This window comes from Rhododendron vialii, chromosome 9a, assembly GCF_030253575.1.
Source record: "Rhododendron vialii isolate Sample 1 chromosome 9a, ASM3025357v1".
NCBI classification, from domain to species: Eukaryota; Viridiplantae; Streptophyta; class Magnoliopsida; order Ericales; family Ericaceae; genus Rhododendron; species Rhododendron vialii.
This window is the reverse complement of record NC_080565.1, coordinates 14179703-14194674: the sequence shown is the minus strand read 5'-3', so window position 1 is coordinate 14194674 and position 14972 is coordinate 14179703. Positions and strand designations below refer to the sequence as shown.

Below are 14972 nucleotides of genomic sequence, written 5' to 3'. Positions count from 1 at the left end.
GACTTCTACGTGGTCTCTTTGTTCTCTTTCTCTCTCATAGCCCACCTTTTTGTATTCTCAAATAAGTGTATGAGGCCTAGAGAATATAATGGTATATTTATAGGGCTAAGACAGGAACCTAAGGAGAAATAATTTTGGCTCCTCGTGCAAATAAGAAATCTTAATACCACCAAGATTATATTTCTTATTTGACAAATTATAATTCATACCACTAAAGAATTATAATTGCATTCCCACCCTTATCTCAATTACCTGTCCACTTAATTTGTTCGATATGTCGGATACCAATATTCACCTACAGGGTTTGACATAATCAAAACTTACAAGTTTACTCCCACCTTACTACCTATTTATAAGAATAAAAGGGATATTCAAAGCTACAACAACTATAGAGATATTAAATTGATGAGTCATACCATGAAGTTGTGGGAAAGAGTTATTGAGCATCATTTGAGGATGGTGACTACGGTATCAGAGAAACAGATGAACCATGAAAGCTATCTACCTATTAAAGAGATTGGTAGAAAAACACAGAGCAAAGAAAAAGGATCTCCATATGGTTTTTATAGACTTAGAAAAGGCTTATGATAGGGTGCTTAGAGATATCATATGGTGGGTTCTAGAGAGAAAGGGAGTGACCAAAGGGTATATCGAGTTGATTAGAGACATGTATGAAGGTTTCGTCACTACCATTAGATCACTAGTAGGGGAAATGAGTGAATTTCCAATCACTGTAGGATTGCATCAAGGGTCAACCTTGAGCCCGTACCTCTTTGCCTTAATTATTGATGAATTGACTAGTCAATTACAGGAGGATATCCCATGGTGTATGATGTTTGTAAATGACATTGTCCTCGTAGATGAAACCACTAGAGGTGTTAATCCAAAACTAGAAATTTGGAGGGAAGCATTAGAGTCAAACGATTTTCAGATAAGTAGGAGTAAAATTGAGTATATGGTGTGCAAGTTTAGTGGTATCAGCAGTGCGCATAAAGAAATAGTGATGATCCAAGACCAGGATATACCAAAGAGTGATCATTTTAGGTACTTAGGCTCATTTATTAGTAGAGATGAAGAGATTGCCGATAATGTGACCCATAGGATCCAAATGGGGTGGCTCAAATGGAGTAGTGATACTGGTGTACTATGTGACAAGAGGGTACCCACAAAATTGAAGGAAAATTCTATGGAACTGCTATTAGACTAGCGATGCTTTACGGGATAGAATGTTTGCCTATTAAGAAACAACAGGTGAGCAAGATGAGTGTAGCGAAAATTAGAATGTTGAGGTGGATGTGTGGTAAGACTAGACAATATAGGATTAGAAATGAAACGGTTCATGAGATGGTAGATGTAGCACCTATAGAGAAGTTGAAGGAAAATAAGCTAAGGTGATTTGGGCATATCTACTGTAGACCAGGAGATGCAGTAGTTAAGAGAGTGGATATGATAGCTTTGGGTAGCAATGCTACGGGAATGGGTAGACCTAAATTGACATTAGATGTTGTGGTGCGCAAAGATATGAGTGTAATGGGTTGTGTGAATAAGTGGCCCTTGACATAGCTCAATGAAGGAAAAGAATTCATGTAGCCGATCCCAAGTGATTGAGACATAAGACTCGGTTTGGTTTGATTATAAGCTTACTCAAGGGGATATCATCAATCCTTGTCGGGACATGAATTCCATTAACAATTAATAGCCATCATACAAATAGTGTTTTGACCGAATTCACTGAGACTATTGACCCCTAAAGTGAATCTCACTCTCTAATGAATCAAAGTCTATCAACATTATATATATATATATATATATATATATATATATATATATACACACAGAAATCTTCAGGTAAGGACCTTAAAATGAGAACCTTATATGCGGACCTCCCATTTCTCGCATTTTCCGATCGGATTTCGATGATCCGAGCCGTTCAATGTGTTCAAAACGTGATTTTAAGGGTACTCGTGAGAAATCGGCAAAAAAAATGACCGGAAAGGGCTTGATTTGAGCAGTTGTTATTTGAACCGTTAGATAAAAAAAAAACAAAAACTGATCAGATGAAGCCTTTTCCGGTCTTTGTTTTTGCTGATTTCTCGCGAGTACCCTTAAAATCACGTTCTGAACACATTGAGCGGCTCGGATCATCAAAATTTGATTGGGAAAAGGAGGTCCGCATTTTATTAAAAAAAGGTAGTCCTTATAAGAAGGGGACTCATATATATATATATATATATATATAATATATATATTATTATTAATTATCTTTAAATTAAGAGCATAAGCATTCATAATAACCATGAGTTACTAATTGTCTTATGAAATCAGTACAAAGACAATTACTCAACGTGGTCTTGTTCAATACACACAAAGTGTACTAGCACAATGAGTTGGAACTAAATCGTTCCCCATAGTCAAGACAAACCTACTAAAATATTGTACTACAGTCCTACCGATGTGTGTCCAGTTCCATCTAAGACCGTGAACTATATCTTATAATATTCTACAAGAACAATAATCTGATCTTCTGCATGTAAGCCAAACTCTACACATCGAATTATCTATTTTGTAAAATAAAAAACACACATGCACAACATATAATAATATTATGCAAATGTTGCCTATAAAATATTCTCATCAAAATGGATAAACTGATTATAATAAATAAACAATTAAATATCTAACCATTACATAAAAGTATTGCTTTTAGTATAAAACCTCCTCTAAAATCACACATTCATTTGAACAAGAACTGTGCTACACACACAGCAATCTTTGCACAGATTTTGTTGTGGGGCCCACCATGGGTCCCACACAAATCATCCGAGCCATTTATTGAATGTAAAACATTTTTTCAAAGGTCCCCGTAAAAAATAAGCTCAATCCCATACCTATAGGTGCTTCATCCAACCATCTAATTTTTCATTCAGATTTCCGGATAATGAAAAATTATATGATTGAATCGAGTACCTATAGGTATCGGATTGAGATTATTTTTTACGAGGACCCTTGAAAAAATGTTTTACATTTAATGAACAGCTCGGATGATTTGTGTGAGACCCGTGGTGGGTCTCACAACGAAATTTGTGCACAGATTGTATGTGTGTGTAGACTTTCTGTTTGAACAATAGACTTAGTTGCAGTCCCAAAAGATTGGGAGATCGAGAAGGAAACTAGAGTACCACGTGAAAATATCCTATAAGTGTTCACGAGATACTCGAGAATGTGACACGTGGTTGATGCACCAAGCACTAACGACCGCGTTGATTTCTGTAGCTCATAAGAACATGCGTTTGAAGATTTTCGTGGTTATAAGAACTATTTTGGGTGACATACTTTTTAGCTTTACAATATTCTCAATTGTTTTTTAGCGTCTAAGGCCATCCACAGTAGTATAATTAAAAATGGATAACCAAAAGTTGACACGTCAGCTTTTGATTATTCATTTAAGAGGTTGCTAAGCTTAACAATGTTGAGGTTTACAATGGTCACTTTCAGTCCATAACCAAAATAAAGAGTCCACTATAATTTCACACAAACTCTCTCTCCCCTTCTGTTTTCTGTCATTCACTTCTCTCCATTACGTTTTTTTTTTGAGCAAAAATATATCGAACATATGATGTTTTTCTTAGTGTTATCTATCAAAATTATACCGAAACTTTTTTTTTCTTCCTATTTCTATAGCATATATCACAAATCCACCACTCTCTTAATCTTTCAAAAAAAATCAGACGTGTTCTTGAATTTGGAAAAGAATGCAACGTTCTTCTTCTCTTTTTTTTTTTTGTAAGGTTCTTCATTTGCTCAACCATAGGGGGAGGAACAAAAAAGGAATAACCATTTTTTAGTCAAAAAAGTCTCTTTCTTTTTTTTTGCTAAAAAGTGGTTAGTTCTAAAAATACTTGGGTAAAAGTAAAAAAAAAAAATACTTTTCTGATTCCTCTAGTCGAGACGAATCAATAACCCATAAAATTTTTGTGCAAAACTAACAAATGGGAAAAAATTCAAATAAAGACAATTTTCAGATTTAAGTTAAGTTTAAGTTAAATTCATAAGAATGCAGCCTAAAATAAAAACGGAAAAAAAAAGTGAAATACCTTAATCTGGCAACGATGAGTTAAATTGTAGATGATCGAGAAATATGAGTTTCATTTTTTGAGGAAAAGAAAGAGAAACAATTTGTGGTTGAAGTGAAGAAGATATAGAGCAAGTGAAGAAGAGAAGAAGAAAATACTAGTTGAAATACGCGCGTATATAAATTTTGGAACCAATTAACTTATGTAGTGTGGGGTTCATAAATTTTGATTATTAAAAAAGATTGCTAGTTTTGATTATCCAAAGCCCAAAATTTGATTATTTCTAAGGATGTTGCTAAATTTGATTATACCATTATGAGTCATTTTTTGCACAAATATTATTAACTTTAGCAACAACTGACTTTTGATTATACCACTGTGAATGGCCTAACATCATCTCGAGTGGGAGCCTTAAAATTTCACGTGGCGGAGTAACAGTGACTTTTGAAGCTAACACAAGCACCAATCCTGCTGGCATTTGGAAGGCCAAATCCTATGTGGATTTGGCATGACCTTTACTCATGCCATTTGGAGTTGTCATTTTCGTTTTTGGAAAGTTTTATTTTCACATGAAAACATACATTGACATTGGCAACTCCAAATTTAAAGAATGGGATGTTGTGAAGGGAATTAGAGTACCACATGAAAATATTCCAGAAGTGCTCACTAAATACTCGAGAATGTGACAAGTGGTTGATGCACCGGACACTAACGACGACGTTTGATATCTGTTGCTTATAAGAACATACATCATCTCTAAAGAAAGCCTTAAAATTTCAACAAATAACGGTAACTTTTGAAGCCACCACAAGCTCCCTACCATTTGGAAGGCTAAATCCAATGTGGATTCTGCATAACCTTCACTCATACAGTACCATTTTTGAAAGGCAATGTCAATGTTTGTTTTCATATGAGAATAAAACTTACATAAACAGGAAAAGAACAACTCTAAATTTAAAGCTATGGTTGGAGAGGGGGGAATTGTACATGTAAATTGGCCAACCTTAAAAAAAAAAATTGACACCTCCAGGTTTGAAGCCGAGGTACTTTGTTTGAATTTTTGTAAGTACGATAAGTTCAGTTGTACAGATCCCTATCAACTAAAATCCAAAATCGATGATGCCAAAAAGAATCACGGTAACTTTGGTTTTTCGGTTGACAGGGCGAACACTCACTTCGTTCTTAATTGTTTTAAAGATCTCACGAAATGATTTTAAAAAATATTACGGTCAAATTAGATGAAAGCAAGCAAATAGAAGGAAAACAATCAAGAACGAAGTGAGAGCTCACCAAATCAGCCAAAAAACTAGCAGTTTCCACACACGCGCGCGCCAGAGAGAGAGAGAGAGAGAGAGCATAAACCAGTCACACAATCTAATCTGACTCAGTTCAGAAAGCTAGCCACCCAAAAAAGGGATAGCTAGATAGCTGTCCCTACGGGGACGCAACAAACTAACAACCAAAACCAAAACAAAAGAAATTGCAGCCAAACCAGAAGAAAGTGGAGGAAGAGGACACAAACAATCGAAACCCTACAGGAAAGTTCCAGATTCACTTCAAAAAGCTAAAACTCAATCTGCCGGCTGATCATCCTCGTCATCATCAACCTCCGCAATAGGAGTCTCAAGGTGAGCTTGTTCAGCTTCCTGCACCTCCTTCTCAGTCTTCCTCCCTTTTTTCGACTTATAGTAAACACTCATAAAGGTCCCCACAGCTCCATACTTCTTCCTGCAATTCTCATATAGCCCAGCATCAAACATCCTCCAGAAGCTCTTCTCATCTAGCTCAGACACAGCATATTGCGGCTGGTATCCATGGTTCTCAATCAACCAGCTCTCCATAGTGCGAACAGCCCCCGCCCCATCAAAAACCTCGCCCCGCAGGACAGGTCCCGGTGCGTAGTAAACTCCAACATCAGTGTACATCTGAGCGTAGCTTGTGTCCCCTTGCCTGCGGTGGAGCTCAAATCCAGCCTCCGGGTATATCATTGTCTTATAGGGAAACTTGAACAGTTTGTGCGGGCAGAGCCAGAGGGGATATACCTAGAAAAGCATCATATTTCAGATGTTATTTCGTCAGAGAGGAAACATTTCGAAACAAATAAGCTAGCATGAACTCTTACTGGTGGGTTTGAGAAACCTGATAGTACCGGACACAAGGTCCACACCTTCCTGAAATTTTCTAGGAGAATTAAGGATTATATGGAAATTCTATTGATGCTAAACCCCTAGCAATACAAATGTTGCTAGAATGACCAATCTAGAGCACCATTTAATATGACGTAATACGGAAGTTTTGCAAAAATCGTATCTTCGTCTTTTGTTTCATGCCATTTGGAAAAAAAACCTTTTCACAGAACTGTTATTTGGGAAAATAGCAGTCAAAGCCAAGCTATTATACTTCTACAGCCAAGAGACAATACTTGTTTCATACTTCGACGTCTCAAATCCAAAATTACCAGTTCAGTCAACATACTTTTTGGGGAACCAAAAAAACAAAAAAGGGTAAACTACTTTACATGAATATTATACAATTCCGGAGCAAAGAATTCCATACCTCCATCTCTTTGTGGACGAATTCTAGAGCATCTCCAACTTTGTAAAGAGGTACAAGCATATCCTGAATGACATGCATTTCATGGTAATAGTTCCTGATGGCTTCACCTTGTGTAGCCTTAAGCAGAGAAACCTTAGGAGGCATCAGCCAGCCCAAGAAAAACCTAAACCAAAATTGATCACCAAAAGGTAGGATCAGCTTCCCTTCCCAATACAAACATCTAGTGTGCCTGTGGTAATACTCTCTAGTCGGGATGTACTCTACAAACTCCCCTTTCTTTAGGGCCGTCTGTGCATGCTGGTAGAACCAAGGCTTAAACCACCAACCAACACTGTTAATCACATTCCCCTTCTTCTTAGCCTCTTCTTTCGATGCATATCTACCTGCAGTCATGGATCTAGAAAGTTACTAGAGTGGGGGCACCAATTAATAACAAATTCAGAACAGGGAAACTTCTTCGACTAACGAAAAAAGGGAACAAACTTTGACACAGTATATCTTTTCTGGTTCTTTTTTAGGTGAAGATGAACTTACAACAAACTCGTGTTCAAAATTTAGCACAATATTACCTATAAAGGGCCATATTAGTAACTTCACTTCTGATGGGCATAAATATAATACAACTACGTAATTGTATCAAGAAAAGTCTCACAAATCAGTCAGCACCCTTGTGGGTCCACCCCAGTCTACCTGTCATGAAAACCCCTTCTGTTGCAGAGTAAACCATCCCCTCCACAAAATCTGGAACCTTTTCGGGATTGTCCTGATCTCCGTCCCTTGGAGTAAAAGAATCCACATAAGCCTGTGCAAGATCGTTTAAGTTGCCCACAGCTGGTTTGTAAGTCAGCTTCATGTACTCCTTAATTGGTATAAGTTTAATCTCAGCAGAAACAAGAAGTCCCAGGGTCCCCTGAGACCATGGGATAGCATAGAAAAGGTCGGAGAATTCATTGTCCTTTGTTGCTCTAACTACTCGCCCATCGGCCAAAACAATTTCATAGGCCACGACAGTATCAGAGAAGAGGCCATAGATATGAGAGCTTCCTTCGATACCGTATCCATTGATGAGGCCACCAACAGTCAAATCATCAAGTTCAGCGACAACCGCTAGGGCGAGATTCATTGGAACAGTAACCCTTGTTATCTGCCCCATGTTGACAAGAGGCTCAACTCGGGCAATCATTCTCTCTTTGTCGATTTCAATGATGTTTCTGAAAGCAGAGAGATCAACCTCAAAATGGCGAGCACGCTTGTAGTCCACATTCCGCATTCCAACAGCAATCCAGGGTTTCCTAGCTGTGCAAACAAGCCCATCCTTTGATGCGTTCCTTTGTTTGAGTCTTGCCACTACTTTCTTAACATTCTCCTCATGTTCCTTCTGACGCCGCTTGTAGGACTTCCTTTCGGAATTGACGTCTCCAAGATATGTGAGGAAGTACAAAGTCCAGGAGATAGGTAGGACGACAAAAATAACCAGAATCCATCGGAACTGGACAAAGTAGTCCACCCAAACCTTCTTCCTCTTGGGGCGTAGTGGGGCCGCGAGAGCTGACATTGTATCAAATGATGATGCTTGTACCACTGTAATTAACACGAATAAAATGTGAGCCAACAGATATTACGTAAGTTTGGCATTTGCGTTTCAGAACTTCAAAATCTAGTTCACGTATTTGAAACTTTCGAGAATAATTCTGGATAAAAGAGAAGGCAAAACTCCTAACCAATGGCAATGAATTCAATTCACATTCCCACGATATCAGATGATAATTAGTAAATCTGTAGATTTAGCATTCAAACACCATAGACGGGGCAATAAATTGCATAAACTCAAAGTGCATCCCGAGTTGGTGCCAGAATAAAATGGTTTTAGAGATACTGGATAGATTGAAGTGAGCACCCTTCTACACAGGCCGGTGAAAGAAAGAGAAACTCCAACGGCTTTTCTTTTAGAAATATCCTTCAAGCAATTCCAAAAATTAAAGCCAGAGTCCTCTTCTTATCTTCACCGCCTCCAAGTGATTGGAAAGCCAGCGGTGCAATGAACAGCACACAGTAAAATATTTATGCTATCTCAGTAACCAGAGAATAGCTTTTCTAGAAACAAGTTACGCAATAGCACTTCAGGACGAGTTCAATAATGCAAGTTTCCAGACTCACATCAACTGCACTGTACAGCAGGCATCAACCTCTCACATGAGCCCCACATCAACCGAAGAAGCTTAAGTGTGTAAAAAAAAAAAGTAACGGAAAAAGAACGAGTCCAAGTACCAAAACCTTACATTAAATTATATTTGCGAGGTTGCTATATTTTAACCTACCCGAAAAAGAATACTGAGACACAAAGAAAATTGGTTAACTAGAGTTCTTTTGTGAAGGCTAAATATGCTGATTGCTACACTGGATAGCATAAAGCCTTTGCAAAGTAGCAGGTTTTACTATTTTCAAGGGAGCAGCGTTAAAAAAACACCACACCTTAGCAAACAAACTTGGCTGATCTTTGACACGTAGAATTGCATAGCAAAATTCTATGCTCAAGCGATTAATTTGTAGAGAATACAGGAACCAATTGTTTAACTAGTCAGTAGTCGAACCAAAAACAACATGAAGAAAGAAAGGAAGCAACCTAGAACACGGTTGACAACATGTGATTGTAATTCTCATGAAGCAACCTAGAACCCACTATTTCACTTCAGACTCCCCCCTTCCTCCAGCCTCTCTCAGAAAAGAAAAGCACTGCTCGACAACGAAACATGCGCTACACTGACTTTGGATTCAAAAGAACCTAGATGCAACAACTCAGCATAAATTCAAGGACAACTTTTTATCTTTGGGAATTATTTAAGTTCATCAATGCCAAAAGAGTGGACCATTTTGGTGAAGTGTAATAATATTTCACAAAGAACATAAAATGAACATTACAGGTGAACATTCTGAGAGTAGCATAAGAAGGTGTGCATGGCAAATGAATACAACAAATTTACAGGGGAATCGCTCTAAATCCAAAGCACTCAAGAAAAATGATGCATGTCAACCAATCATTTCAAATAAGCACTGACAAATTCCATCACAAGTATCCAGAGCAGCCCAACTTGAGACATGAAGAAAATATTCAGATAGAACTACATGTTACAAAATGGAAGTAAAAACTACAAGGAATGAAACTTCAATAATTCATCATTGCTGAACAGCCAATTTCACACTAACAAAGCATACTGAAATAAATATACCAGATTTCGGAGTATAACAATGACAAGAAATACATTTTACAACAAACAGTGTAGATTAAATTATGAGATGACACCCCAAGAAAGGATTAAAAAACTTATTTTCTTTCAGAAAAACCAAAATATTAGCATTGGAGTTCTAATCAATAGGAATAAATCAACAATTTGAAACTCAGGTTAAGAATCACAAAATTGTTTTTTTAAGTTGTTGTCTCTATGCCTATAAGGCACTCATGCGACATCCACACGTATAAGTGTTTAGAAGTCTTTAACTCTTAACTTGTCACGTGAAAAACAAATTGACCCAAGCAAAAACGCCAAACAGTGTGAGGACCCTAACAGTCCTAACAAAGTAAACGCATACCATCAATAAAAGGCAATGCACATTTAAGAGTATACGTGTAAATCAAATGTAGCGATCAACTTCTAACTACAATCAAACTAAAAATGAACAAAGATCTGAATGACGAACCGTGGGTGATGAAATGCCGAGTTGAAGAAGACTTAACATGCGCCCAGATTTACGGATCCATAAATGCAAGTTCCAACAAAGAAGTACAAGAGGAGTTGTGGCTACCCTTTGGAGTTGGGTGCCTTGATTCTTTTACAGATTTGCTTTCATTTGTACAGTTGTGGTCCTTTTTTTCTTCAGTCAACTTTGTTGCTATTTTGATATAATTCTTTACTTTACACTTGTGTATATCTGCTTTGTATACTATCACTTACTTATATACTATCACTTACTTACAGAAAGAAACAATGAAGGGTAAAGATTATATACTTTTTTGGAACAGATGCAGTGAGGCCTAAATCTCAGCTTACAGGAAGAAACAATGAAGTGTAAAGATTATATACTTTTTTGGAACAGATGAAGTGAGGCCTAAATCTCAGCTTACAGGAAGAAACAATGAAGTGTAAAGATCACATTACGTTTTTTGGAACAGATGCAGTGAGGCCTAAATCCCAGCATAATGTCACTATAAAGCCAAACCTAAATTCAATCAAATTTCCCGAAAGGAACTACAGACAACAAGAATCCATTTGCATGCTCAATTTTTTTTTTCCAAAAAGTAAATCGATTTGCATGCTCATAATTTTAAGAAGATAACCAATTACATGTAAATTACAGATCCTTAGATCTACGACGACACACACTCTCGATCGTAAAATCAGCCAAGCATCGACTCTGAAGTGAACAGTGAGAGTAAATCTATATATCCTAGAGAGAGAGAGAGAGAGAGAGAGAGAGATTAGAGAGAGAAGATACCTGAGATTGCAAGTGCAGGGGTTCAAGTGAGGCGAGGTACAGAGTGAAAAGGAAGCGACATTTATAGCCCAAAAAAATAAAAGTAGGTGAAAAATAAAGGTAGAAATGTGTAAGGAAAAGGGGTGTGAATAATTTATAGTAACGTGTTTAATGGGGTCATTAGTATACTATCGTGTGTATATATTTTTAGGAGGGGAGTACAGAGTGCTCCTAATAATTTTAGAGAGAGAAAACAAATCATGGAGTGATAATTTAGTTGGTTGTAAGGTGATACTTCTGACCTTTTTCTAGACACGAAACAAATATATATATATAGCTGGCGTCAATTGATCGACACTAAAAATTAATCTTAATTTGATTAGTATCTATTTAGAAAAAGAAAATAAATCTAGGAGAGAGAATGCAGTCGCTTGTTTAATAGATTTGATAGATATTTTGGGCGAGAGAAACTATTTAAAAAATAGAATTCACGTAATATACCGGGTAAGATTATTTGCCTCAAGTAATTACTTGCGGAGAGAAAATAAGGACTAATAAGTACTTGTTTGTTTAGCGAAGTGAGTAGTACTATATGAATATAGGAATACATTAGGGAGGGAGACAATAAATCAGGGAGTGATTATTCAGAAGTTTTTTTTTATATAATTGGATATCCGAATCAGTTTGCATACATCTCGACTAAACTTAAGAAATTTGAAATTAACAACCGAAAAAAATTTCATGAAAAAAATTATTTGATGGTCTTAGGACACTTTCACGTAATGCTCAACATACCGTCACATTATACCCAACACTACATGCAGAGGGATGTTAGACATTACGTGGCGGTGTCCCGTAACCTCCCAATAATGACACGGAAGGTTGTTTAATTGTGGAGACAACAAAGCGCAGTGCGGCGGATCAAAAAAAAAAAAACAAAGCGCAGTGCGGATTTCGAAGCCGGATCCATCAAAGAGATTCGAATTCGCTGGAAGTCACGTTCTTTTGCCGAAGCAAGGATAAGCACGTGACGTCGCGACGAACGTGCGTTTTTAACTTTTTATTGTATTCGGGTAATTACATTACTGCCTCCTCAATACTTTTGAAATGTCAATGTATTCCATTCTATCCGTTGGTATATACTTCACTCACTGAATTTACAAAATTATGAAACAGTCTCTTCCTGCTTCCATTAGTCAAATTGTCCACGAACCAACAGAATAAACCGACAACTTAAGGATAATAAGTAAAAGATGCATTGATATCCGAAAAAAATGTATTAATATCCTTGAAGTATGGATTGATATCCAAACTTGTTTAAAATTATTAAAATTTCATCCTTCACTTAGTGGGCAAAGGTTAGCAAGACCGCTTATAGATTTATCTTCACCGTCTTAATTTTAAAATATATTTCCTATTTGATATTTACCTTTGCCATCTTAATTTCACTATCAATTAATAAGTCAACAACTTGAGTCCTGTAGTAGGCCGGATTAACATCTTGGCCAATGGACTAGTTGGGCCTATTGCCCCTTGAGCCCATTCATGGAGACTTCTAGCTAAAAGAGCATAGGGATCCCATATTCATTTAGTGGACAACCGGGTCGAAGTTATGACCCGAGTCGTGCCCAGAGACTGCAGCGGATCGTAGTCACCGCAGTATGGAATGGATCAGTTCGTTCATGTGGCACCATTTTGGTTCGGCCACGTGGCATGGACAAAGGGAATACAACAAGCTCATCGCTGATAAGCACCCGATATTACCATTGAGGAGGCGCTAAGTCTCTAGTTTAGTTTAGTTTTGTTGTTAATTTAGTTGTTTCTACTTACTTTTGCATGTAGGGTTTGCTAGTTCTGTTTTGTAGGAAAATCACTCAATACAGAAGTTTTAAGGCCTAAAGCGTATCAAAGACTTTCAAGGGCTCAAAGATGATCATGAACAAAGAGTTAGAGACCCGAAGGTGACCCGACGACATGAAGATAAAGACAAGGATCGAAGAGGCAGAGCTGCTCCATAAGAGCTCGATACCGATACCCTACAATATTTTCTATCGGTACTGACCGGCCTTCACGCCAGCCTTAGCGAGCTCGGTACTGATACCATAACTTTCCTTCTATCGGTACCGAGCGGCCTAGCACAACAACTTAAGGTGTTTGCTATCGGTACCGAGGGCTTTGGAGGGAGATCTTTGGAGCATCTTTGAAATATTCCGTGCGCAGATCTTGGAGAATATAAAAGGGCGTGATGTCACCTTGTACCAAAAAGATTGGATTGCATTTTCTAAATCTAGGATAGATTTTGAATTACTTTTTGAATGTTCCTGGTGTTCTTCATTTCTAGCCTTTAAATTTGCATTTTTTACTTTAAGTAATTTGTTTTGCTATTTTTGTCTTCATTAAAGTTGTAGACAATCCTTCGATCTATCATTTAATCTAGTTTTCTTCCAGTGTTGTTATTTCAAATATGCTAGTTAGATTTTTGCTTGCTCTTATCTTTTTAGACATGTGTGAGTAGTTTTTCAAGGTTAGGTCATGGGGTGATTAGCACCTCATAGCTTGAGTAAAAATTGCATTTTTCACTAATAAAGTTTAAATCTTTGGTTCGAAAATCGATGTGTAGTTCGGATTTATATGTCAAATTGCCAAGGTGTTAACCTCTTTGATCATGTGTAGGCAAGAGCATCGCCTACTTGCCACACATGATGTTTAGAGCTCTGTCGCTCGAGGTGTTTGCTAAATAAATTCTAGATCTAGCTTGGTAATCGAACCATTTTATTTTCCGAATTAAGAATCTTAGTTGAGTATTGTAACGCCCCGAATTTTGGGTACGTTAAAAGGACATTTTATTCATAAAATCAAATGGAGTCTGGCTCTTATTACAACAAATACTCTCACAAGAGTTCAATATTTACACAAATGAAGGAGGTTCTAAGGTTCCTAACTACAGCTCCTCGTTCTTCATCATCCTAGCCAGCTCCTCAGCTCCAAAAGCCTCCACGGTGATCTGCTTACCCTGATCATCTACAAAATCTAACACATTATACCGGCGTCGCCACCCATATAATATGTCAGGGTCACCAAAAGGTAACACCGTGAGCTACAAAGCTCAGCAGAGTAATCCCATACCCGCTAACTCATAACTTACAAACTAAGCTATAATACAACATCAATTTCCACATGATAAGTATATACACAGTTAATCAATGACACATCCACACTCATTAATCATCTATCGTTGGTGTCCAAGATTTTCGGGTTTCTCCTACGCGACTCATCGTAGACTGTGTCAACAATTTCATTTACAAAACAACCTTTCAAAAATCGTTTGCATTGGCTCCGTACTGCGGATAACCAAGCTACACACCCAACCTTTTTAAAAACATTTGCATTGGCTCCGTACCGCGGATAACCAAGCTACACACCCAACCTTGGTTCCGCCGCGCCGGGTTCCCAAGTATCCTCACAATGGTTCCGCCGTGCTAGGTTCCCATTGGCACACGAAAATATTTGCATTGGCTCCGTACCGCGGATAACCAAGCTATACCTCACCATGGTTCCGCCGCTCCGGGTTCCCATGGGAACGCACACATTTCAAAACCCTCGGTTCTGCCGCTCCGGGTTCCCGAGTCTCCCACAAAGGTTCCGCCGCTCTGGGTTCCCAATTGGGGGTTTTCGAAATCTAAAAACCTCAGTTCCGCCGCTCCGGGTTTCCGAGTATCCCCACAATGATTCCGCCGCTCCGGGTTCTCATTGGGTTTTTCAACACACACCACACAATGGGCTACCATGTTCGGCCACATTGCGGTTTTCAAAAATTCAAAACCTTTTCAAAACACGCCTTTTACACACGCACACTCACAACTCACATAATGC

General features: G+C 37.9%; 1 protein-coding gene across 3 annotated transcripts; it reads right to left on the bottom strand.

The window, feature by feature from the left end:
- Window positions 1–5423: 5423 nt before the first annotated feature.
- Window positions 5424–11378, bottom strand: LOC131300749 (delta(24)-sterol reductase). 3 transcript variants are annotated; one of them, XM_058326725.1, is made up of 4 exons: window positions 11121–11378; window positions 7320–8210; window positions 6630–7012; window positions 5424–6115 (listed from the first exon to the last, which is right to left on the bottom strand). In XM_058326725.1, exons 2-4 carry the CDS (start codon window positions 8182–8184, stop codon window positions 5645–5647), a joined length of 1719 nt encoding a protein of 572 aa, XP_058182708.1. In that variant the 5' UTR covers window positions 8185–8210; window positions 11121–11378; the 3' UTR covers window positions 5424–5644. The 3 variants fall into 3 exon arrangements, with proteins under 3 accessions (XP_058182708.1, XP_058182706.1, XP_058182707.1); XM_058326723.1 differs by lacking the exon at window positions 11121–11378 and adding an exon at window positions 10326–11113; XM_058326724.1 differs by lacking the exon at window positions 11121–11378 and adding an exon at window positions 9253–9405.
- Window positions 11379–14972: the final 3594 nt, after the last annotated feature.